The sequence below is a fragment of the Drosophila guanche genome, unplaced genomic scaffold, assembly GCF_900245975.1.
Source record: "Drosophila guanche unplaced genomic scaffold, DGUA_6, whole genome shotgun sequence".
Lineage (NCBI taxonomy): Eukaryota > Metazoa > Arthropoda > Insecta > Diptera > Drosophilidae > Drosophila > Drosophila guanche.
Genome location: NW_022995750.1, coordinates 5,861,324 through 5,885,289, shown reverse-complemented (window position 1 = coordinate 5,885,289; position 23,966 = coordinate 5,861,324). Strand labels below are relative to the sequence as shown.

The 23,966-nt window shown below is 43.0% G+C and overlaps 5 protein-coding genes across 7 annotated transcripts; 3 read left to right on the top strand and 2 right to left on the bottom strand.

Moving 5' to 3' along the window:
* The first annotated feature begins 632 nt into the window (after positions 1-632).
* Positions 633-6,983, top strand: LOC117586256. Its single transcript, XM_034276197.1, has 4 exons — positions 633-840; positions 5,705-5,984; positions 6,088-6,241; positions 6,622-6,983. The coding sequence occupies exons 2-4, from the start codon at positions 5,742-5,744 to the stop codon at positions 6,720-6,722; spliced, it is 498 nt and encodes a 165-aa protein (XP_034132088.1). The 5' UTR covers positions 633-840; positions 5,705-5,741; the 3' UTR covers positions 6,723-6,983.
* Positions 6,984-7,133: 150 nt separating this feature from the next.
* Positions 7,134-8,122, bottom strand: LOC117586255 (mesencephalic astrocyte-derived neurotrophic factor homolog). The gene is made up of 4 exons (XM_034276196.1): positions 7,938-8,122; positions 7,745-7,869; positions 7,529-7,670; positions 7,134-7,457 (listed from the first exon to the last, which is right to left on the bottom strand). The coding sequence occupies exons 1-4, from the start codon at positions 8,023-8,025 to the stop codon at positions 7,291-7,293; spliced, it is 522 nt and encodes a 173-aa protein (XP_034132087.1). The 5' UTR covers positions 8,026-8,122; the 3' UTR covers positions 7,134-7,290.
* Positions 8,123-9,278: 1,156 nt separating this feature from the next.
* On the top strand, positions 9,279-12,540 carry LOC117586173. 2 transcript variants are annotated; one of them, XM_034276083.1, is made up of 3 exons: positions 9,279-9,847; positions 11,042-11,499; positions 12,387-12,540. In XM_034276083.1, the coding sequence occupies exons 1-2, from the start codon at positions 9,744-9,746 to the stop codon at positions 11,472-11,474; spliced, it is 537 nt and encodes a 178-aa protein (XP_034131974.1). In that variant the 5' UTR covers positions 9,279-9,743; the 3' UTR covers positions 11,475-11,499; positions 12,387-12,540. The 2 variants fall into 2 exon arrangements, with proteins under 2 accessions (XP_034131974.1, XP_034131975.1); XM_034276084.1 differs by lacking the exon at positions 12,387-12,540 and having other exon boundaries at positions 9,281-9,847; positions 11,042-11,196; positions 11,287-12,196.
* Positions 12,541-12,597: 57 nt separating this feature from the next.
* Positions 12,598-16,248, bottom strand: LOC117586171 (zinc finger protein 853). 2 transcript variants are annotated; one of them, XM_034276081.1, is made up of 5 exons: positions 15,982-16,248; positions 15,516-15,916; positions 13,530-15,452; positions 13,292-13,469; positions 12,598-13,229 (listed from the first exon to the last, which is right to left on the bottom strand). In XM_034276081.1, the coding sequence occupies exons 1-5, from the start codon at positions 16,132-16,134 to the stop codon at positions 12,996-12,998; spliced, it is 2,889 nt and encodes a 962-aa protein (XP_034131972.1). In that variant the 5' UTR covers positions 16,135-16,248; the 3' UTR covers positions 12,598-12,995. The 2 variants fall into 2 exon arrangements, with proteins under 2 accessions (XP_034131972.1, XP_034131973.1); XM_034276082.1 differs by having other exon boundaries at positions 13,530-15,449.
* A 4,199-nt stretch (positions 16,249-20,447) lies between these two features.
* LOC117586245 (serine/arginine-rich splicing factor 1B) lies at positions 20,448-23,298 on the top strand. The gene is made up of 4 exons (XM_034276183.1): positions 20,448-20,699; positions 20,796-21,165; positions 21,225-21,337; positions 21,409-23,298. Exons 1-4 carry the CDS (start codon positions 20,536-20,538, stop codon positions 21,515-21,517), a joined length of 756 nt encoding a protein of 251 aa, XP_034132074.1. The 5' UTR covers positions 20,448-20,535; the 3' UTR covers positions 21,518-23,298.
* The last annotated feature ends 668 nt before the right edge of the window (positions 23,299-23,966 follow it).

Sequence of the window (23,966 nt, the reverse complement as noted above, 5' to 3'; positions counted from 1 at the left end):
CGCCAAACGGCTGTCGATCGTTGAACGAGCCCAACAGAAAATAAGTTGAATGCCAGCATTTACCATTTTAAGGCAAAATGTCCAAAAACTTGGCGACTAACGGCCAACAACTGGCAGTGGCTAAGCAACTAACCAAAAATGGCACTAGGAGACATGGCGTGCTGGCACATCATATCTAAGGCGCGCATCTTGAACAGGGGGCTCCATGGAGTACGCGGATGTTGGGCCGTAGTCGGGGTCGGTGTCGGGGTCCAGCCCAAGTAATGAGATCGGAGAATGAGCGGAGCAAGTTTTAATGATTTGTTTGCTTAGGATAGTGCAAAGCGCTGTAGCCGAACCGTGTCCATTGTTTGTCCATGTGGTGTTTGATAACTCTATGCCGGAACAATCTGAAAAACTGGTTCTCCCTCAGGGAAAGCTTTCTCCCGAAAGCTTGTCGCTGCCGTACGTAAACTTGGAACAACGTCTTAGTTTAAGAACTTTACTTTGCTGCCACTAAGAGAAAGAAACAGCAGAAACGCTAACAGTAGATGAGAGCAAAAATCGCGATCGAATCGCTGTGGCTGCGCTGTTTCTGCCGCTGCCAACGCTGGCGCTCTCTAGCGACGAAGACTCTCGCGTTCAGCAGCGCGTTTTCAGTCGCTACGTGAAACTCGCCGCACACACAACGGAAACGCGCGCAAATCGAATTGAAATCGCGTCAAAACTTTCTGTAGAATATATCAAGACATCCACTTTATATACACATATCATACGAGCACTAATCAATTGCAAGGCCATAAAGAGTCGATTGGTTCCAAAGACCTATTGTAACCCTCCCATTCAGCAAAAGTAGAAAGTGTAAGTGAATTTGGTTTATATTTGGCGATCGATCGCTGGCGGGCCACTTGCCAAACCAAATGCCAATTCCTGACATTATCAGCGGAAAAAGTGCAGCCAATTGGCGGAGCGATCTCAATCGAATGCAAATCAAGTGATAAACGATCGTTTCGAAATTAAAATAACAGGCGAGCAGCTCCCCAACGGAGGTGGATATGTGCAGTAGGAACGGAACCCAACCCCCAGCCACAGTAGCCACAGACCTAGAGAGCCAGAGCCAGAGCCAGTCCCAGTCCCAGCTGGCGACTTGATTGCTCGTCTGCCTTGGCTCTGTGTGTGTTTTCTTTATTGTTGTTGTTGTTGTTTTATTTTTTATACAAAACATATTCAATTTCATTTAGCTGCCGCGCTGCCAGCAATTTCAATATTCAAATGATCGCCACTGAACTTCAGACAGAGTCTGATCTGGCGTCTGGCGCGCTGCTAAATGATTTTTTCTGAGCGCCTGCAAACACAAATTATGACAAATGCGCTAAAAACACACACTCTACATCCCAAAAATATAGAAAAACCAAACAGAAATGATAAAAACAAAAATTATTAAATGCCACTGTTTGTCTTGACTTCTGATCGTCGATCGCAAATCTCTGATCCCGTCTGACCCCAATGCCATATGAGCAGAGGCAGAAACCGTTTGTTTGCTTTGATTATTGTTTTTGCAAATTGCGATCTATATAGACACAGCACAGCTAAACGTACATATATAAGGAGCTGCTGCTGCTGCTGCTGCTGCTGCTGCTGCTGATGTGAATGCAATGCATGATGTCAGCAAAAGCAAGATGACATTGAAATCGTTTGCGTACTGACATATCCCACCTTTTTGGTGGGATATTCAGACAGAGAGAGAGAGAGAGAGAGGTAAACAAGTCAGCAGTAGAACAGGTTGAAATAAAGGATATGTAGGTCAATAAGAAGTTCACTTCCATTCGTAGGCGGAGGCGCATACGTTTTTTACGCTCTCTAAATGTTAATTGAATCTCGTTTGGCTATGTATTCCAGACATTTGCGATCCATAAAACGCACATTCAAGCTGAAAATGAACGGTGAGGCGGTGAATATTAAGTCGGCACTCCCATTGATACACAATTATTAAAGGAAATGATCAAATTGTGAGATCTACCCCGCGCAAGCCACCGCTCAGCAAAGTTCAGTGACGCGCATCACCATTAGGAATTAAAAAATAAATGAAAAATTAACAAGATAGAGGAAAGAACAATGTGAAGGTTACAAAATACACAAGGCAACAGATAAAACAGCGACGAAAATATATGACAACAACAAAAAACAGACACACAAAAACACATTCTAGCTGAATACATAGGAATGGCAGAATGGCAGAATGGCAGAAGGCGTTCGCACACCTACGCTGCCACAGTGGCGGCAAATAGTTAATGCCAGATGCCAGATTGATGGAGGAGCTGGAGGAGGCCTACTACTTGACCACAACATCTGTGCTCATTGATCGGGTATTCGCAATACGAGAATTTCCATTACAAAAGTTCTGAGGTAGCTGCTGTCTGTCGGGCGACTAAAAGCATTTTATGGGTCCGTTGTTTTTTCTAGATCTCCCAGTTGAATGCTCGCGACCTTGTGGCGCTATTTATAAGCATTTTCGTGTATTTATTTTCTATGTTCTCCTCTCATAAATGAATCATTTTGATGTGGGAGCGAAAACTTTCGCTTTGGGTTTGGAATGATCCTCTAGAATTGCTTTTTTGAACGCGTTCAATGTCGCCGCTGCCTCCCTGACCATGAAGAACATTGACAGAATGGAGACAAGTATCTCGTGGCTGCATGCAAAGTGTCGGTGCAGGAGCAGGGGCACTGGCAGTGCGTGCCGCACCATAAAGGCGCCGCCGCGTAATTGCAAAATCATGAATTGAAACTGAAAGCCCCGCCGGCAAAGGCCACTTCAAAGGCTGCTGCAAATGCAATTGAGTTCTGCAGCTGCAATGGGCTGTAATTGATTTATATGGCGAAGTCGAGTGATCGAATACTGAAAGCTGAAAGCGAGAAACCGTCGGCCAAATTCGATATGACAAAATGCTAAGACAAAGCCCGCTCCAGCAAAATAAATAAAACGCCAAATAAACGCCGCGTGCTTGGGACTTGTCAAATTTGGTAGAACGATTTTTGACCGGTTTGGAACCCGACTTGGCCACTCATCGGAGCAGCCAGCTCCCACTTATGCTTTCAGCCTGCCATAGATTGAGCAATTTGCAGCCACATCGTGGCTCAATTGCAGATCCAGATGCTCGAGCTCCAGTGTCTTTTGTGTCTGGGCGCAAAGAGTAGCGCGGAAGAATGTCAAACTTAATTACGCGTTGAAGCGCAAACTAATTGGTGGATTGGATAGCGGGCTGGGTGGTGTGTGGAGGCGTAGAAGGGGTCACAAAAGTTTGGCCGCCGCGATAAAGCGAACAAAAGAGTTGGGAATAATTGGCGTCGGCTTCGCTGGCGGCAATACCAGATACCAGATAAATGCCAAAAACAATCAAGTATCCGGCAGATACAAAAGCCAGACCATAATCCCTGGACACGCGCTCACTGAACACGAAAATTACAAAAGCCGATCGAGCTGTTGTTGATTTAAACAATTTTCCCTGTCCATACACAACACTCGTACACGTACACGTATAACCAAAGCAGTTGACATGATTTATATGGACAATATTTTCAGCTCGCCTGCTCTCGAGACTAGACAAATGGGTCACGATTTGATTAATGAATGATGATAAATGTAAATTTTACATTTTGTAATAGTTTAATGTTCAGCTTAACTGAATGTTTAGGTTTTGGATGGGTGGCTTTTCTGTTGAGGGAACTAGCTCTCAGTTGCAGTTCACAGAAAAACGTTGTTTGGCTTTCCCTCGATTCTCGTACATCTTCTTCTGGCTAAGTTTGCCTTTCACATTTACCAGCCTCAGCATCTGACAACTTTTACTCCCACACATAGATGCAGATACAGTCAGACAGACAATCTACAACCTACAAGCACCGACAAAAGTGCAATGACAGCCGCGTCCAGTTGCACTTGTCAAGTCTTAAACACTTTCCAACTCATAAAACCCACATCGCATCGAGTGGTGTTGAGGCAGAAATTCCTCTGAAAAAAAAAGTTCGCCCACGCCGCGTTTTGAACTTGACTCCGTCAGCGGCAGATCCGGAGGGGATTACGATTATAATTATACTTTATTGGTGCGTCCAGCGGAAGTCAGCGTCACCAGTAGATTAACGATGAGTTCATTGGTGATATTAGCGCCATTAAAATGCGAACATCATGAAACATCTGGAATGGAGCATGGAATTTCCCTAGAGATTTTATTGCGTTGTACCCTCTGACCTGAATCGGGTTTTTCCATTGTTTCGTATTGCATTGCTTTGTTGGCATAACCAGGCCAAAACGTATGTAATTCAAGATGAAATTGCACCAGAAGCCAGACAAATGTGGGCTCTGTGTCTGCGGTCAAATTCTGCTCCATTTAAGGCGCTAGAAAAAACGCGTGCGAAACGCGTGGAGAACGCGCCATGTGTCCGGTTTATCAACGTATGTAGCTATAAAAAGTTCAGTCTGTTCCGTTCAAGTAGAGTGTGATCTTTGGGCATTAACCTGTCCTCTGCCCGTGCTCCTCTCTGCCCCACCTCTCCCCCTTGCGATAATTACGTAATTTGTTTCGTATTCTTGCCGAGATTCTTTCCTCACATCTTTGTGCTGTTTGTTTGGCTATTTCGTATTTCTCTCTCTCTTCTTTTTCTGCGTGAGGTGTGAACTGAAGTCAGCGGAAATGTGCTTTAAATACGAATGGTACCTGTATCCGTACATATCTTTGTGTATCTTTTGCTTGAACTTTAGCTGCGGGTGGGAGTGGGAGCTCGAGTGCGGGCTGACCATTTCCCAGGCAACCAGTTTCGGCTTAAGTCCCAAAGTGTTTCCATGTAAGACAAGACAGTTTGGCGTGTGATTATCTCATCAGAGTTAATGCCGGCCGCGGGCCACTTGTACGAGTGCGATGTGGATGTGGATGTGGATGCCTCGGCATTCATCCGATAGATACGAATGCCAGCCAGCTGCAGCGGCATGCATTTGCATGTGCCAACATGCGCCACATCAATCCGTGGCGTGGCTGAAGCTGCAGCCGGCGTTCGGAGCACGTTAAACGTTTGATTAATTTAATGACAATGCCCGGTGGCTACATTTGATGAGCCATAACTCATAGATGCATTCTCCTATCTGGTTCGTGTGCTCATGTGGATGATATCAACTTTCGAAATGCTGCCACTTGGGAGATTGGCTACAACCACTTCCGAATAACTTCTCTGCGGAGCAGCTTTGGTTCATTGATTAGTCATTCGATTAGTCGATTTATCTAAAATCTTTGGCTAAATATAAGTCTTACGTTCTCTCAAGTGTTCCACGCTCCTTGGCTATTGTTTTCATCTCGTTTCCTTCTATTTTTAAAACCAAATTTTGTTTTATAAACATTTGTTGGTTTGTTGAAGCGTCGCTTGACGTCACAATTGGCCAAATTATTGGATTTTGTTTTTCTTTACCTCTTGTAATTGCCAAAGGGGGTCAAGGTGGGTGCACAGGAATGCCGTAAATACTTGCTTGTTTCCTTACAAAACAATCGTCATATATTAGCCAGAAGCGTATTGTTGATAAGATAGAAACAATGGGAGGAAAAGTAGATGGGTAATACTTCCACAAATGCCCAAGCAACATCATCCATTATATGACGAAGTCTAAATTTCTTGAAACTATGACTGTATGCCGCTCTGTTCTAAATTTGAAAGAAACATTATTAATTTCCTTTTATTTTTCCAGTTGAAATCATCTGTTAGCCGCATTTTGATTTGCCAAAATGGCAAAACCCCTTTTAAACTCCTGCTGCGTGTGTCAGTCGACGCGGAATGGCTCCATTATCTCCGGCATCCTGGCCATAGTCCTATCCATCATCACCATCGTGGTGATCTTCACAACGAGAGTGCATTTCAAGACGATCGTATTCGACTTTATACCCAATGACATTGTCAAGATAATACTTGTGGTCAACCTGTGCATGACCATTTTGATATCGCTGCTAATGATCGCAGGCGTCCTCAAGGTACGATATGATCGGTCCTCCCCCCCACACACACACACACACACACACGCACAATGTGTGCTCGTTGAATACAGATTGCATCATTAATCTTTGTTTATTACAGCGCAATCACTACCTGATGGTGCCCTGGGTGGTGCTGGGCATCATGATTGCCATTGGCCTGCTCATCTCAGTCATCTACACTGCCGTCGTCTTCTTCATTGATGGCTACGTGTTGACGGGTGTTCTCTGGCTAATATTTGGTTTAATTTGTTGCGGTAAGTGTGCAAGGGAGTGGGGCAGTGGAGTGGGCAAAATTGAGGGGGCAACTGCTACTTCTCCATGTGCGGTTTTTAGCACCGGATGGCGTTTTATGCGAGCCGTTTTTACTTTATTGACGCATTTATCATGCGTTGATTGCCCCGTGCGCTGAAAGCAGAAAAGGCGGCGCCCCCAGCCAATGGCTTGCACCCAACAAATGAGGCGCGAAGTGGCCGGCAAATGCAATTTGTTGCAGCAGATAATAAATGGGCGAGACTCGTTTCTACATCTGCTAGATTCTAGTGTAGCTACCATGTAGAAAGAGTGTCAAATACATTGAACAGTGGGCGCAGACTCGGATTCCTGACACTAAACATTTGAATGTCTTTTCTTGCAGCGGTTCTTACCTATTGCTGGTGCGTCGTCTATAGCGAATATGCCAATCTCTCCGAGGAGAACGAGCGTGGCAGATACAACAAGCAGCCGTACCGCCGCTAAGGATACAACCACAAGGTGATCTGTAGACCGATCCCCTGCTCTCATCATCACATCCATTCTAGCAAGAAATACCCATTCAATCATACTAGTTTATAATAAGTATCCCAACTGCTTATGTTCGTATTTAGTGGATATGTCTAACTAATAATTGTAATTTAATTAAGGCGAGCCAGCCTTTCGTTCAGATCGAATTTATGTGGCCCGCGTCATAAAGTGCAATCAACCGAGTTATTTAACATTTAAATAAAACTTTAATCCAGATATTTTGTGAATTTCTGTTGTAATTTCTATGTAGTTTTGTTTTATACATGAGATACATGAGATGAGGTGCCCGCACCCTCCACGCTGGCAGTGCCCTAGAGTTGGCCCTGATTGTAGTGTGTTTCTTGGTTTCTTTTTTATTTGAAAATATCGTTTCTTTATGTATATATTATATTCAATTCTCTCAAAGTCTATCAAAATTGTAAATTAACTAAAAATATGGATGTGTAGTGGGGGGTTTCTTCTATTTGAGTGGGCGTGTTCCATGTAACTACACAACTAACTCTAGACTTTTGAGCTATGCGATCTACAGTTCGCTGCGAGCGTACTTCGGCTTCAGCTCCTCGATGCGCTTGATGAAGTCAGACTTCTCCAGGCAGCCATCGCAGCTCTCATCCCAGTCGTTGAGTATCTTTTTCAGGTCGCGTACTTTTAACTTTTTCAGATCCACACTGTTCAAATCAATTTGTTTCTCTGCATTTACACATAAATAACATATAGTTAGTTTGCTGCCACACACGCTTCCTTCTCGCAGGCGTACGTACCATATCGGAGGTCGCAGATTTGCGCATCCTTCTTCTTCAGCTTCTCACACACTTTCTCTGCTGGCATGGACCAGCTCAGGGGTTTGCTCATCTCGTTCAAGATTCCAGTGGCCGATTCCTCCAGACCACCGAGGTAATAGCACTGCATGGAAAAAGCACACGTGTTAGCATACGTGTTCAATAGGCGGAAGAACGCAATGTTTGCCGGCTACTCACGAATCTGTGTTCCTTGTTCTTTTGTGTCTTGCAAAACTTCTTGAATTCAGTCTCAATTTGCTTGTAGTCACCCTTGATGGCATCGTCGAGCGAAGCCGCAAAGCGCCGGACAGTCTTGATACAAACTACAAGATTTTGGTTGAAAATCTGCTCCAGAACATTTACCACTTACGTGGCCAAGATATGTACATACCTTCGCAGTCCTCCTCTTTCAGGGCCAGCGTTGTCTGTGCGACGCCGGCCAGGAAACAGACCACAAGCACCAGATGGGATGTCTTCATTTTGCTGTTACTTTGATTTAATCAATGCCTTTAATTTACTAAATTCTTTTTATAGAAAAACTTTTGACTTTGTTTCGTGTTATTTAGTTTAGGTGGCCGTAGTGATGTGTACTTGGTACAATAAATATTATATGCGATGAGTTATCGATAGTATCGCAAGTATCACAAATGTTATTTGCGACCATGAAGCAATTATATAAGGAGGGCCCGTCGGCACAATAAGAGACTCTTAGCATGCTGTCAATAAATGCGAGTGAATGGGTTCCGCGCAGTAAGTTTGAGTGAAACGAATTTATCGTGTGCACACAACCCTTCGCATGAACAAGCGAGCACGCACTTAGCATTTAGAGGCCGAAAACACACCAGAACGCCATCCGACGGCAACTCCTTATATAATTACTTCATGTTTGCGACATTTTGGCAAGTGTGTGCATATCAAAGCAGTCTGTTGTCACTCTATGTGGCAAAAAAACGACAACAACGAGATGGGCGACAGTCGACCATATCACACGAAAGTTACGAAATATCGATAGCAGGCTGACAATATTAGGGGTGGGAGTGTGGTGACGGTTGAAAATTTAAAATTTTGATTTCGTATCATTAATGAACCAGCAACACAGTGTGTAGATCCTATTAGCGTCAATGGCTTTTAGCTTATTTCTATTTAGGAACCATGGTTTTGTTGAGGTAGAGGGAAAAAGTAAGCAGTATCCTCTGCGTTTAACTCTCTCTCCTATTTTTCTTTTAGTATCTCACATATGGCATCTTTAAGATGCCATTTAACGACTGTGTATTTTCCCCGTCTGTGTGCTTTTTTGGCTGACGTGTTCTGAGGGATGTTGGCATGGCCGGGATGAAATTGATTCCTACCGTCTTAAGGTATTGGACGGATCTTTTCCCTGATTTTATAAGCGATAAAATTATGCTGAATGCTTATTGGCAGTATTAGAGCCCCGTTTCATTAAATTTTGGCTAATAGCCATTTCTAGCTATTAATGGGCTAAGCTGTCAGCACTGCAAATCGGGAATCAGAACCGAGAGCGCCAGACGTTTGAAATTTGAATGAACTTAGAGAGTCCTCATGGCAACACTGTTGAGAGCAAAAGTAAACAAAGTTCTTTCATTTCTCAGCGGAATTTCGAGAGAAATAAATTAGCCAAACAGGTGTGAGGGATCACTCAGCTGCTGTTTTGCCGCTCACCGCCTGCATCGGCTGCTCCCCAAAATATTATGGGGCCCCAGCAGAGTACACAGTATTGACTCAGCGAGCGAGCGCGATAGCAGGCCAGACGGAACAGCACCGCGCCGCCTCACGGTTTAAAGAAATCTCGTAACCGGACAAACAAATATGTACTTCGCTTGCGTTCCCAGCCTAAAGTACTTTACCCGTGACGTCGGTGTGCGATCTTTAGCCTGATATCGTTTTCCCCTTAAAATAGCCGCCTTCTTGTTAACCATCGAACAGTATTGCCCGAGCCCGCCGAGTGCTAAGTACTCTGTCAATCAGTACTTAGAGTTATAATCCAATTGTTACCGTTGGCAACTGCATTTACAAGCCCAAAGCAAACGACTTGTCAACTTTTCACCGGACATAATTTACAATTACACACCGCTACAGCCGCTAAAAATAAACACTGCAAGGCCTGTCAGCTGGCCAAAGCCAAAGCGCATTTCATCCCATACAAGAGACAGAAATTCCGAGCACAGAACCACCCAAAATGCCTGATGTAAAGTTTTTAGCGGTGCTGCCCAACAATGCCAACGCTTCGGACTGCGTAACAAAGTTAACCATCAGCGGCACCCTGCTCCAGCAACCTCAGCAGTAAGTTCAAAAGCCCAAGCAAAATCAACATCCCAGCCTTAAAGGTTAGAGATTTTCCTGGAACTTTAAGAAAATCGATTAGCAAATTTCCTGGCCCAAGTTACGGAAACTTGTTCTTTGCGTGCCGAATTTTAATAGCCTAAGGAATGTGTATTTGACTCGATTAGAGGGAAAATTCTCACGAACTGGCGGACGATTTATGGCGCACACATGAAACATACAAATGGGCTACAAAATTGAAAGATTCGTATAAATAACAAAGGCAAATTATGAGTTTCCGATCGAAGAATCGATAAGTAGATGGTAGAAAATCAGTTAGACACGTCCATACACACGTACGTACATACATGTGCATGTTTGTATGTATGTACCTTATGCAGTTATACTTGCGGGTAAAGTGGACTCGTCTGGATATTGCTGTATCAATTCCACAATCAATGACATCATCAGCACAAAATTAAAGCAGACACGCGCAACTGAGTGGCTGAAGATGCCGGCCCGGCAAAGAAGACAACAGCAAAGAACAATCTGAAAATTGAAAACAGAGCCGACAAAAAAGAAACGAACAAATCATTGTAGCAATAATCGGCATGGTGTGGGTTAAGCAAATGATGTCAATAAATCAGAAAACGGAATACCATTTGATCTGTTACAACACCATGGAATCCGGGTTGGGTTTTCTGGGCTACAAGATAATGGAAAAACCAACGGACCTTGAGTTTCTTATCTCTAGCCTCCAAATCGATAACATGCCGCTGATTAGCACCAGAAATGTGTCATATTAATAAGATATTGTACTATTTGCTTGTAAGGTGTTTTACTTAGATAAGAAATCGGGTAAACCAGGATCATTAAACACCCAAAATGACTAAGAAAATTTAACAATGAAATTCCAAATGACAATCCCTCAAACATCCCAATTCCGTACCTTGAAGGCTTGGCACGTTTTTCGCACCCACTGAGGAATGACGACGGGTCTGGTGTCCAAAAACTTGCCGAACCGCCATGTGCCATAGGAACAAACAAAGATATGATACGGGTGTTTGAATTTAGTGACTAATCAGCTTCGTAGACGGGGGTCAAATGGGGGAACATATCGGATCGCGACGTCATTAGCATATACATGAGAGATATAAACAAATGATTTGTCAAGTCAATTTTTCGCTCTCCCTCTCTCTCTCTCTCTGTCTACAGATTCTCGGTGAACTTTGTGAACAGTCCAGTGTGTACAGACAACATCACATATCACTTCAAGGTGGTGATCCCCACACAGACGATCATCGAGAACTACAAGCGGAACGGCGAGTGGAGCAGCCTGCAGCAGGAGCACTACCTAAATATATTCGATGGTACAGGCGGTGATAGTGATAAGAATCTGACCCAAAGCTTTGCCAGTATTATGAACGAGATTGATGAGGCGTTCCAACTTTCATCCACAGAATCAACCTTTCGCCTAGAGTTTACATTCGATTATGATAATTCCACAATGATCGTGTACCAGGTCAGGGAAACGGGTCACAATTTCATAAGCAAATACGAGACGCTCTTCTCGCTCTCCGAAATCCAGGCGATTCAGGTCTGGGGAGATGTGCAAAAGGTCAATCAGTTCGCCCTCAGCTATGATTGATACAGAGACAGATCAGACCAGCAAGGTAGCCATTTATATTAGTTTACTGCACTTGCACCCTATTTCAATGCATTCGATTGCTTCGGTTTGGACTCGGTTTCGGGCACTTCTTAGTCCTAACATTGCACTGCACGACCTTTACCTATTTACCAGTTACCAGTAGCTATAGTTTTTAGTATTATATTGTTTTCCATCAACATTTGGTTTGCAGTTGAAGTGGATTCGCGACCTTTGCTGCTTTCATGCACCTTCCTCACAATTTGCTCTTCACTCTGATTTCTAAGCAAACTCATTATGATTTTCATAATAAATTATTTCACACTTGTTACGGATTACAGTCACAGGTCAAACCATTTACACTCACGAAACACGCCAGCACTAGATTGTCTGGCGCCTGAAAGTATGTTTTGTTTTTCCCCATAGTGACGTCATTGCAACCGACATCGCAAGTAACTGTTCTGTTCTGCTCAGTTATGTTATTTTCGTTCTTCACCAGCAGTTTGTAGACATAGTTTTGTTAATTTAATTGTTAAACCAAAGATTTGTATGTTTAAATGTATATTATGCTTGCTGTAGTCTTCCATCTAGTTTATATAATTTATATTTTTGTAAGCCCGTTCCATGTAATTCCCTCAGAGAAACACATACCATACCATACCAAGTATTAAACATCCCCATCCCCAAAATGCATCTTCTTTGATTAAATGCGTAAACACACAACAGATTCATGGGAAATGGTTTTCTTTAATATTAATGATTCGGATTTGGATATCTGGCTTGCTTATGTTATTCGTTTCGTTTGCTATTCGTTCGCATGCTAGAATTATAATTACGAGCTTTTGCGAAATAGTTTCCATCCATCTTGCAGATACTTGGCCAGTGGAATTAACATTATAAACTTCGTATTTTCAGTCGAACGAATTTTACCAAAAATATTCACGTAAACATTGGGGCCAGCCCCAGCCTGCCATCTGCTTTATAGCGCACCTACAAAAACCGATGGCTCCAGTGTGCAATACCAAATGAAATACACATACACAATACAAATATCGTTTTTATCCATAAATTATATACTTTATGTATTTATTCTATGAGTGGAATCCGTTCTCTCACATCTTCATTTCACCCAAAAAAGGTATCTTACAATCATTTGTTTACAGCTTCTACGAGTACATCGATCGATAAATATTTACAAAGCCTTACAATACTCATTACACGTACATCTTAAAATCGAGGATTTACATACAGTTAAGGGGAAGTGGCTACTAAATTACTTGGTGGAATATCGAGAGCACCGTTTGCTGGAACGAAGTGCACAAAAAATAAAATAAAATAGTTTTGTAAAAGTTTAAAAGTAATATTGCACCAAAAGGTAGGGGCGGAGGCATCCCCAAGTCTTATGAAACACAACTTAAAATAATATATTAAGGAACTGATGACCAGCAGTTAGATTAAACCAAACTGAAAATCAAGGACTAGGATGATCTAAGCTTAGTTTGGGGGGTGGGGTTGGTTGACAGTCTACTTTTTACAAACTAATTGGTTGGCGGGCGAGTTGGGAAAGTTGGGGAAGCCCAGCTGAACATAGTTAGCTAGCGATGAGGGCATATTCGAGTCGGGTGCTTGGGTAATAGTAATGGTATTCCCAGCGTGATCCTGGGTGGTAACCACATGCATAATTTGAGCCTGCTGCGGTTGAGTTGGGGTTTGTTTTTGCTGCTGCGTGGCGTGCTGTTTGATTTCAAATGTAACATCCTGAGAGAAGTTAAGATATTTATGAAAAATTGTCGTCTTGCTGCGGAGTCGGAAGAACTCACCTTTGCTGGAGCTTGGCCATTGGTTCGCATTGGCGGGGATGAAGTTACTGTAGAGGCAGGAGCTGTACGCGGCTTTCTGTGCATTTCTCGATGCTTCTCGAAGTGTAATTTGGTGGCAAAATTCTTATTGCAAACATCGCAGCAGTACAGCGTCTCATTCGGCGGATTTGTGTGGATCCTGGAGAAAAGAAAAGCAATTTAAAAATATAAGCATAAACTCTACTATATGTGTACTTACCGCATATGTTTGCTAAGATTATCCTTGCGCGAGAAGGGTTTTTTGCACGACTCGCAAGTGAACAACTTCTTGCCAGAGTGGGAGATCAGATGCCGTGACAAATGCTCCTTGCGGCTGAACGCCTTGCCGCAGCCATCCTCGGTGCACTTGTAGGGACGCAGGCCTGCGTGCAGCTTTATATGCTGGACGAGATGTTCCCTCTTCTTGAACTCGCGATTGCACTTTGGGCAGATCAAACCGGGCGGAGGAGCTTCCGGAGACTTACCAGGCGCTGGGCAGATGGGCTGCGGCGAGCGTGGTATTTTTGATTTCGGCGCTTGTTTCTCTGGACTCTCCATTATCATTTTTTTGTGTTGCACCGCTATCGAAGGAGGCTGCGCTGGAGGAGGAGCAAGAGCAGGTTTTGTTACTGCAGCTGCCGTAGACGGAGCTGGAGCCGAAGTCGGTGCCGGAGGCGGAATAGACGGTTTGGACAGGGTCGTTTGGGTTAAAGTCTGCGTGGGAATTCGACTGATGGTTATGTTCTGTTTGTTCAGCAGTGGCATATTCGTGTTAGCCGGCACTGGCTGCGGTTTGACGACCTTGGTGATGGTTGTGCTCGAGGACAGTCGCTGCAAGGCAGCCGGATTGGAAGATGTGGCTGTGGGCGGCGAATCCATAGACTGCATTGGTTTAGCCTGTGCAACAACGCGCTTAAGCTCTGGGCTGCGAACTGGCGATGTTTGCTGGGACGACACAAGTGTTGATGTTGGCGAAGTAATCACTTTGTTATTTACTGGTTGTTGCTGTAGCTGCTGCGGCTGCATTTGCCTCTGTCTGAGTGAGGGAATCTTAAAGGTGGGCTCTTCTTTGGTGGCTTTTGCCATGCTCGATACGGCGGGGACATTCCTGATCAGCAGCTGTGGATTTGCGAAGTTCGAATGTCTGATGATCTGCTGTGATGTCACTGTGGCTGTGTTTGCGGAAAGCTGCGGACTCTTAAGCTGCTGTAAGGTATTCTCCTGTTGTTGTTGCTGCTGCTGCGGTTGTTGCTGCTGCTGCTGCTGCTGTTGTTGTTGTTGTGCAGGCTGGGGCGCAAGGAAAATGTTCTGAAATTGTCCCATGGATGACACTGCTGTAGTGGCTCCCTGGAAATTGTTTGCATTTCCCAAGGCCTGCGGCGTCAGCTGCAGGGTGGCTGGAATGGAGGTGGGCGTCAGCTCCATGATTGGCTGACCATCAGCGGTGGCCAGCTGTGGCTGTAGTTTCATCTGCACCTGGTATGTAGTGGGCAGCACAAGATTCTTGGTGTCAATGTGCGCCACAATCTGTTGATCAGAATTCTCGTCGCGAATGGTTATGGGCAGAAAACATTTGTTGGGCGATAGAATATTGCCTGCTCCTCCACTCGAACCCGACTGTGGTCCGGACAGGCTGGAGAGCAGAGCTGTGGCATTCAACTGTGTCTGACCCCCAGCTGCTGCAGGTGCACCGCCAACGGGCATTAGTTGCAACTGCAGCTGGGGCTGGCCTCCAGCATACTGAGGGAGCGATGTGCTAAACTGGGGTCCAGTTGGCGAGGAGAGCACAAAATTGAGCTTTGGTTTCTTGCTTTCACTCGGACTCGAAGCATCCTCTGAAGCAGAGAACTGGCTGGTGGCCGCCAATTGACTGGTGAGCTGTTGGAGTTGTTGCTGAAGCTGGAGATGTTGTATTTGCTGCCAGATGGACTGCTCGCCCACCATTGGTTGCAATTGCATCTGTGGCGCGGACACAGTTCTTATTGTTTGTGCCTGCAGTGGCGGCGGCTGTGCAGTTGGCGTCCCTGGCTGAAGTTGCGGCTTACTGGGGACTGCAGAAACGGGAGCACTACTTGGATCCCGCTTTCCCAAGGGAGTTATTTTGATGTCCGGCTTTAAACGTATGAACTCCTCCAGGACGCTGTTTTGGAGAATGAACATGGAACTGTTGTAAGTTTGATTGCAGGCAGAAGATCCTCTTACTCACGTTTGCTTGTCTGACTTCTGCTGGATAGGAGACGGAGGCGGCTGCTTAGGTTGCTGCTGTTTCTGTGGGATACTGTTGTCCACCGTGATGGTAAATTGCTGCTGGGGTTGCATGCCCACAGCCTGGATAATACTGTTAAGCAGATTACTGGATTGACTGCTGCTGCTGGCGGGAGTGGACTGCAATGTGCTGCTGCCCACCACGGTGAGGCTCTTGCCTGTGCCATCGATGGCATCTTTGATGTACAGCTTGTCGTTGTGGCTCTGCATCGGGGGAATGTTGAGGCAATCGTTGAGCATCGTCTGGGTCTTCTTGCATGTTAGACGAAGGGCATGAATCTGCTCCACTTGCTGCACACACTGACCGCAAACCACCTTCGGCAGCCGATCCTTTTCGTCAATCTGAAAAAAAGCGACTTGAATAGCTGCAAACTGCTGCGCAAATGCCAAGGCGACGGCCCACTCACCTGCAAGGACAGGCATTCGTATATCTTGGAGCTCAAATTCTTGGCGCGTCCCTCGGCAGAGAAAACGTTGGTGTTCTGCTCGCCGCTGTCCGTGCAGATGCGACACAGGTCGTAGTAGTTGATGCATCGCACGTTGCTATTCGAGTTGACCATATTTCCCGCCGACTGACAAGGCTGCGCTTGCTTTAAGGTAGCTACAGAATGTTTATTTTATTGCACATGCAAATATTTGTTGTTTTTTTTTTGTCGCGACTCGACGCTCTGTTTCTAGTGATGGCAAGGAATCGATATTTCTGTGTGTGCGTCGATAATTTGAGCACACTTACCTTTTATGCTTTGACCTTTTGGCTTAAACCTTATTTTGTAAGCAATCCAATAAGAGGAAGCTCTTAATATACTCCAGTCTTGTAGAGAATTGATTCGTTTATATGATTAGTCTGTATGCTCAGTGCTCAGAGTCTCAGTTAGCTGGAAATATTACACCGAATATTAAAATCAGAGAATATTTTATTCCCCTTCATGGACAAAGAATGATTAGCCATTGTCCACCATTTGCCACTTCAAATATTATGACTAATTGTAAGGCTACAAGGAGCATTGGATTTACAAACATTATTTTTCCCCTAAACATGTCTCTAGGTGCTCAATTGCTTAAATATAGGGGGCCTAAGTGGGTTGAGTTTTGTTCGGTTCCTCTGTATATTTACAGTATATTTAAAAAAATGAGAAGGTATATTTCGATATACTTGTAGTCGGCGGTCACACTTATTGCGTCAGCCATCAGAGTGATTGAATTGATTGATAAATCGGATGATATTTTAGTAGACAGACCCCTGTAAAACATTAAAATCAAATTTGAAATTTCTGCAACATTACATTCAGTCGCAAAAGCAAATAAAAATTATCTAGAAATTTTCCTTTACAGTGAGAACGTCAGCATTGCCATTCTGGCGGAAGTGTTCTCTCATGATCTTCATGGCCATCGCTCATAAAAATAATTTAAATCTAAAAAGAATCGTTTTTGAAACCAATCAAGATATTGTAATAGCTAAAATATCATACTTTGAACCCCTGATACCACTCCCCTATTTTAAGCAGACAATAGACAGGCTCATAGAGAAGCTCGATTCATTTGAAAGATGCGTTATAGCAGAAGACTTCAATGAAAGACACACTGGCTTTGGAGACACAGTCAATACCAGGAGGTATTGACTTTTTAGGTAAATAGGTATAGGTAAAATAAATGGAAATATAGAAAGTCTAGCAAAAAATTTGGCCAGAGAAATAAAAGCTGCAACATATCAAATAGGGCAACAAAAACCAAAATTATGGTGGGATGAGACTCATGCTGAGCTTTTTAGAGAATTCCGTGACGCACAAATACAAGCAAATGCAGAACCATCTTTTCAAAAGTACTACAGGGCGGTTGAGGCAAAGACAAAATGGAGAAAGGCACTAAAGATTGCAAAAAAAACAGCTTCGCCCGTAAAATAACAGAAATTAACATAAATTCAAACAGCAGAGAAGCGTGGAGGTTTTTAAATAATCTAAAAATCACACCTATACCCAAAAAAAAATTTTTTTTTCTCTCTCTCTTTATATTTACAATCTGTTTGTTTAAACAATACGTAAATTGTAAGTAATTAACAGAAATAGCAGTTTTCCAATGAGCCCTGCCATTATATATATAACATCTTTTCAGTTTGTTGGATTTATCTATCGGGGAGATCGAGAATGTGGTATCTTTTCAGTCTTCTTACTGTTAAGCTATTGTCCAATAGACTTAATGCTAAATTATTTTCGTGGTTGTGGGGTCTGTCGATGTATTTCTTGCTAGTTTTCTTTATTTCTTCTTTAATGGTTGGAATATTACGATCTTTGTGGATATTTGCATTATATACGTAAAACGGAGCATTGACAATGTGTCGCAAAGTTTTTTATTGGTAACGCTGAAGTATCTCAATATTTGAGTTGCTAGCAGTCCCCCAGAGCTGTATAGCGTAGGTCCAAACAGGCTTTAGTATTGATTTTAGTGTTTTAAGTCTAAGTTGTTGACATTTTTCTTTAATGTGATTTTTCCATGTTAAGTGTAACATTTGGGCAGTTACCTGGTCTTAATGAAAACGTTATTTGGACGGATTTCAGGGAGTTGATTCGAATTTTCCATCGAAGGATGGAATCTTCAATTAGGCTTAGCTCACTCTGCAGGAGTTCAGAAGCTTCATTTATAGATGTGCTTGTGGCTAAAACGGCTGTATCATCAGCATATGTTGCAACAGTGCAGTTGTTTGTAACTGGCATGTCGGCCATATATAGGGTGTAGAGTTGGTCCCAATACGCTTCCTTGTGGGACGCCTGCGTTGATGAGAAGTAGTGATGAAGTATCGGTTTTCTGCTGCACGTAAAAGCATCATTTAGCCAGATATGATTTCATTAATAAATAGTACGGAGCAGGTAGCCATTTCTTTATCTTGCACAACAAACCTTTGTGGCAGACTCGATCGATCGCTTGTTGAACATCAAGAAATGCAGCAGTGCAACATTTTTTTTTTACCCGGTAATGGAAGAGTAACGAGAAGGGACGTGTGAGACGCTTCTTACGAGTCACAACTAGCCATTGGTCTCAATGGGTCTAGCCATTGCTAATTAATTTCTTCATTCTGGCTATAATAATCATCCAATCGGATCCCAATTTGGTGATCTGATAGATATGGCCATTTCCATTAATCTTTAAAACTGTAGATTTGGGAGGTTTTCGCCCTTTTTTTGCGGGGGCGGAAGGGGGCGTGGCTCGTTTTTGAAATACACTGGTTTCAGTGTGAGCATACAGCAGTCCGGAAACAAAATTTGGTGGCTCTAGCACTTATAGTCTCTGAGAACTAGCCGACAAACAAGACGGACGGACAGACGGACAGACAGACATGGCTCTATCGACTCGCATATTGATGCTGGTCAAGAATATATATACTTTATGGGGTCGGAAACGTTTCCTTCTGTGCGTTACATACAACCGTTATTCCCCACAAATACTTTTTACTCTTCGAGTACCGGGTATAAATATGCTATCACCAGCATTGCAGATGTGGGAGTTGGAGCAAGGATAGATATGGAAAGAGCTCAGGCTATGGTTTTGAGAAGGTTCAGGGCAAAATGGCTTACATCCAAAGAGCTCTTTAAAATCCAAAACATAAATCCGACTATGTTTGAGGAACTAAAAATGTCAAGAGCAGTAACCAGCTATACAAAAACTTTAAGAGCATTCAAATATTTGTTTGAAACACACACGAAATAGTTACAATTTTAAATTGTGTTCAAAAACAAATGTAGTAGAAAAGGTATTGAGTAAAACAAAAGAAGATTACTCGGAAGAGGAAATTATGCTGTAATACAGAACAAGTATCTCAAGGAAGGGTGGAAAATTCTGTCAACGGATGCATCAGTTGTGCATGACACGGTTGGTATAGGCATTGTAGAATTACCTGACAACACAATGTACAAGTAAAATATACAATCTAGTCTCTCATCAGTAGGTGCGGAGTTAATAGGAATTAAGAAGGCTAGTGAGTTATGTTCTAACAACAAATATAAAGAAGCTGTGCTTTTTTGTGATGGGTTGGGAGAAATTAGGTTAATCAATAAAAAGCAAACAGACTCTTACATACTTTCTGATATACGTAATACAATAAGTTGAGCTTAGGTACAACAATTAGACATTATTTGGGTACCTGGACACAAATGATTAACGAAAAAGCCGACAAAAAGGGCTACTGCAGAAGGATAAACCATTTACACCAAGTTTAGTATTAAAGAAGCTCTTAAGGAAACAAATAACAAAATATTCATTATTTGGAATGAGAACTATAAGTAGAACTAAGGGCACGAATCTAGTCGAGTATTTCCCAGAAATACCCAAAAAAACCGACAGTTGCAAATGGAAGGCCAAAAGAATTCAAATGATAAACAGACTAATGACTGGACACACATACGACAAACCCTTTTTGTTCAAGATCAAAGCGGCAGACTCGGATAGTTGTGACCTATGCAAAGTTAATTTTAAAATTTTTTATTTTAAATGCCAACGGTTCACAAACGGTTCAGGGGGAAGCTTCGTATTTTTAAATACTATAATAATCTAAGAGATATACTTCCGCGAAAAGAGCCATTACACCTTAAAGAACTGGCCATTTTCATGAGCAAAGAAAATTTCGACTTTTAAATTTTGGAAAAATTCTATCATTTTATAGAGTAATATATTTTGAAACACCGATCTTACTTAAATTAAGAAAAAAAAAATATAGTTTTATCACGGAGACTCCTAACTAGCTCGTAATTTCAAATAGAACATCAAAATCGACGAAAATAATTTAAGATGTACTGTATATTTACAGTATATTTTGAAAATGTACGGGTATATTTCGGTATATTTCCGAGGGTCTGTGGGTATATTTCCCGATAACGCGGTCACACTGTCGGCCATCTTATTATTCTGAAAAAAAGTCAGTCAAATTTTAATTAATATTTCTAAGTTCTGAACGTAAAACAAATTGAATAAATATGGGTTCCCGCAACGAGTGCCGCATTTACGTTGGAAATCTGCCCCCAGATATCCGCACCAAGGACATCCAGGATCTTTTTCACAAATTCGGCAAAGTGACATTTGTGGACCTGAAAAATCGGCGTGGTCCGCCATTTGCTTTTGTCGAATTCGAAGATGCGCGGTGAGTAATGAGAAACTGGCTACATCCAAATACACACAAAACCAGGAGCGAACACCAAATAAACAATATCCCCTGTTTGGCGCAAAAAAAAAACAGCGATGCTGACGATGCGGTTAAGGCACGCGACGGCTATGACTACGATGGCTATCGCCTGCGCGTCGAGTTTCCACGGGGCGGCGGCCCTGGAAGCTACCGTGGCAATCGCAACGACCGCAACAATGGGCGTGATGGTGGTCGCATGGGCGGCCGTGGTCCTCCGGCCAAGCGGTCTCAATACCGTGTAATGGTAACCGGCCTGCCCCCTTCTGGCTCCTGGCAGGATCTGAAGGATCACATGCGCGAGGCTGGCGACGTCTGCTTTGCCGACACCTACAAAGACGGCTCGGGCGTGGTGGAGTTCCTGCGTCACGAGGACATGAAGTATGCCATAAAGAAATTGGACGACTCGCGTTTCCGTTCACATGAGGTAAGTGGAATCGAGGAAGCAAGATGAGGACGGAGTTGAACAATCAATTGTTTCCCCAGGGTGAGGTTGCCTACATTCGGGTGCGCGAGGATAGCGGTGAGAACGACCGCAGTGGTGGCAGTGGAGGAGGCGTAGGCGCCCGCGATAGCGTCCGTGACAGCGTGCGTGACAGGTAATTGCATGCAGAAGTGTGCCCTGGATGTTCCCTGGAGCTAATCACTATTATCTATTCTCTTTTGACAGGTCTCGTTCACGTTCGTTCTCATCGAGACCGCGTCGCCGCGGCACCCCGACATACTCGCCGGTGCGCCGTCAATCCTATTCCAGGTCTCGATCACGCTCTAACTACTAAACACTACCAATCATCATCCATTAAGCTATAATAATTCTTACGAGACGGAAAAGCAAGATAAACTAAGTACTACCTTTCAATCTTAACCCAAGCAATCGATTCACATTGTAAATTGACTATCAAGCCACCGTGTTCCATCATTCAATCAATCGACCCAGTCAAAACCCACAGCACACATCAGTCAAACGAGATTCGGAACATCAGAAAGACAACACCACAAAAAACTTGCTTTTCCCACAGTGCCACACGATTTCAGGCAGAGAAACTCTTTAAACACTACACTTAACACCGAACCAAACCGGATGATTTGTCCAAAACTTTTCGCGAAACTAAAATTGAAACTCAAGGAATCATTTTTGGCAAGCCTCCCTTGTTCATCATTCCTTGTTTTACCGATTTTAATTGTCTTTAACTGGCGGCTTCTCTTAGCCAATATTTTATTATTTTGGCTGCAAAAACCAAGCATAATTTATTACAACAAAAGCAACAAAAACAAAACAAGATTAAAACAAAAACATCGATTCCGAATAAATATGCCTGTAATGAGATAACAAAAATGAAACCAAACCCAGAAAATCGAAAAACCAGAACACAAACGAAATGTCGCGAGCATTTGATCAACAAATTATTAATATTTAATTTTTATTTTCTTCTCTTCCCCATTTTGCGCGTTTATGTTTGGAGTATAATGTGGAGGAGGAGGAGGAGGAGGAGGATGAGGATTAATGGAGGATGAGGATGAGGAAGGAAGGATATTTTGATGTTGATTTTGGATTTTGGAGTGGATTGTGGATAAATTTGGATTGAAATTAGTGAAGGCAGGACAATGGGACATTGATCTCTCTCTCTGTCTCTAAATGAGTGTATCAGGATTCGATTTGGATTATCAGGATTTGGATATTAGGATTGTTCTAAGACCTTCGCTAGGACATCGTGGGATGCAGGTTCCCACGGCTAACTCGCTCCGTAACCTGATAACCTGATAACCATTGCAGCAGACGAAGAGACACTTTGCAATTGTTTCATATCGTACATTGCTCTGGCAATTCGGGACGCGTCATGCGGAGTGCGGATTCCCCTTACATTGTGTCTGTCTTTTCGATAATTAATGGACAACTAATAGTCTTGAGTTGAGGGCAATGGATGTGTGGAGGATGATGCACTTGGACAGGACTCGTGTGAAGGAATTTCGGATTCAGCACTCGTCTCACAATTGGGATTAGGATTTGGTTCGAGTTTCGCCTGGAACTGGACAAGTCCCAGCCCCCCGAGTTGTTGTCGCCCTTTGTCGGATTCAGGGATTCCATTACTCACAGAGACACATACGAACTCGAACTCGTACACACGCACAGACACACTCATTTCGTGGCCTTTGCGCCCTGCCCTCCGTGTCGAATCAGGAGTTGCTGTGCCACACTTGAACGTTGCTGGATAGTGGCTGGCCGGCCGTGTGGTCCTTGGTCTGGTTTGATCTCTGCCTGGTCTCTGGTCTCTCTCTCGTCTTTCAGTGGTATGTTCGATTGCAAGATCTATATTTTACAATTTTTATTTTGAGTTTATTTATTTTTTAATTGTACATCAAATACTTTTACCAATATCCTCCGTGCTCATTGGTGCCGTTGCCTCCCCACACATGGTTCATAACTTTGGCCGCAAGCCAAAGGGTTTTAGTTTTCCATGTTTTGACTAGAAAAGCGAAAACCAAACCCGAAAATACCCCAAAATATAGTCTCTGTAAACGTACATAATTTGCATGCACCTTTTTAGCCTTTCCAGCCAAATACAACGTATTAATATTCACAAAATATACCTGAGAACACTTTTATTCCAAGTTCTCTGCGCTTATTCTTCACCTAAAAGCCCATAGTTTTAAAGTATTTTTGAAATCTAATCAAATTTTGCAATAAATATACAAAAACTGGAACTCAATGTGCAAGATTTTTTAGTTCCCAGAGGGCAGGAACGTATATCAAACAGAACATAAAGCGAGTTAAATGACATTTAAATTTAGGCGCTTTTTCAATTCGCAAAAAGTTCGAATTTCGAACCATGGCCGAACTACAACAGGTGAGAGCGTTTCTTTTTGAACCACTTTTTGTGCTTTTGGAACCACTTACGGAAATGAATAAGTTTAATTTACATTTGCGGTGCAAAATGGTAATATTAAATATATAGATTTTAAATAGCAAAATCCAGAAATATTATACTTGCTATATTTGGAATTATGATTGGGGTATTTTTGTGCTCATATTTGAAGCTCAAAAATGAGCACAGGAGAGCATCTGACAGGAGAGAATTTCCCCTACCGTTTAGACACAGGAGAGAATTTCCCTTACTGTTTAGACAGGAGAGAATTTCCCTAAGAACAAAAATTGCCCATTCACAATATTGACACAATTCACAATGGGAACCCTCAATCGCGCGCGCAGCTACAATTTGAATTCACAGT

Coding starts and splice junctions, on each gene's coding strand:
- LOC117586173 (XM_034276083.1), top strand. CDS start 9,744: ATGCCTGATGTAAAGTTTTTAGCGGTGCTGCCCAACAATGCCAACGCT. Junction 9,848..11,041: donor CTGCTCCAGCAACCTCAGCA/GTAAGTTCAAAA, acceptor CTCTGTCTACAG/ATTCTCGGTGAACTTTGTGA.
- LOC117586245 (XM_034276183.1), top strand. CDS start 20,536: ATGGGTTCCCGCAACGAGTGCCGCATTTACGTTGGAAATCTGCCCCCA. Junction 21,166..21,224: donor CGCGTTTCCGTTCACATGAG/GTAAGTGGAATC, acceptor TTGTTTCCCCAG/GGTGAGGTTGCCTACATTCG. Junction 21,338..21,408: donor CGTGACAGCGTGCGTGACAG/GTAATTGCATGC, acceptor CTCTTTTGACAG/GTCTCGTTCACGTTCGTTCT.
- LOC117586256 (XM_034276197.1), top strand. CDS start 5,742: ATGGCAAAACCCCTTTTAAACTCCTGCTGCGTGTGTCAGTCGACGCGG. Junction 5,985..6,087: donor TGATCGCAGGCGTCCTCAAG/GTACGATATGAT, acceptor TGTTTATTACAG/CGCAATCACTACCTGATGGT. Junction 6,242..6,621: donor ATTTGGTTTAATTTGTTGCG/GTAAGTGTGCAA, acceptor CTTTTCTTGCAG/CGGTTCTTACCTATTGCTGG.
- LOC117586255 (XM_034276196.1), bottom strand. CDS start 8,025: ATGAAGACATCCCATCTGGTGCTTGTGGTCTGTTTCCTGGCCGGCGTC. Junction 7,870..7,937: donor GAAAGAGGAGGACTGCGAAG/GTATGTACATAT, acceptor AAAATCTTGTAG/TTTGTATCAAGACTGTCCGG. Junction 7,671..7,744: donor AGAACAAGGAACACAGATTC/GTGAGTAGCCGG, acceptor TTTTCCATGCAG/TGCTATTACCTCGGTGGTCT.
- LOC117586171 (XM_034276081.1), bottom strand. CDS start 16,134: ATGGTCAACTCGAATAGCAACGTGCGATGCATCAACTACTACGACCTG. Junction 15,453..15,515: donor CAGAAGTCAGACAAGCAAAC/GTGAGTAAGAGG, acceptor CATTCTCCAAAA/CAGCGTCCTGGAGGAGTTCA. Junction 13,470..13,529: donor AATCTTAGCAAACATATGCG/GTAAGTACACAT, acceptor TCTTTTCTCCAG/GATCCACACAAATCCGCCGA.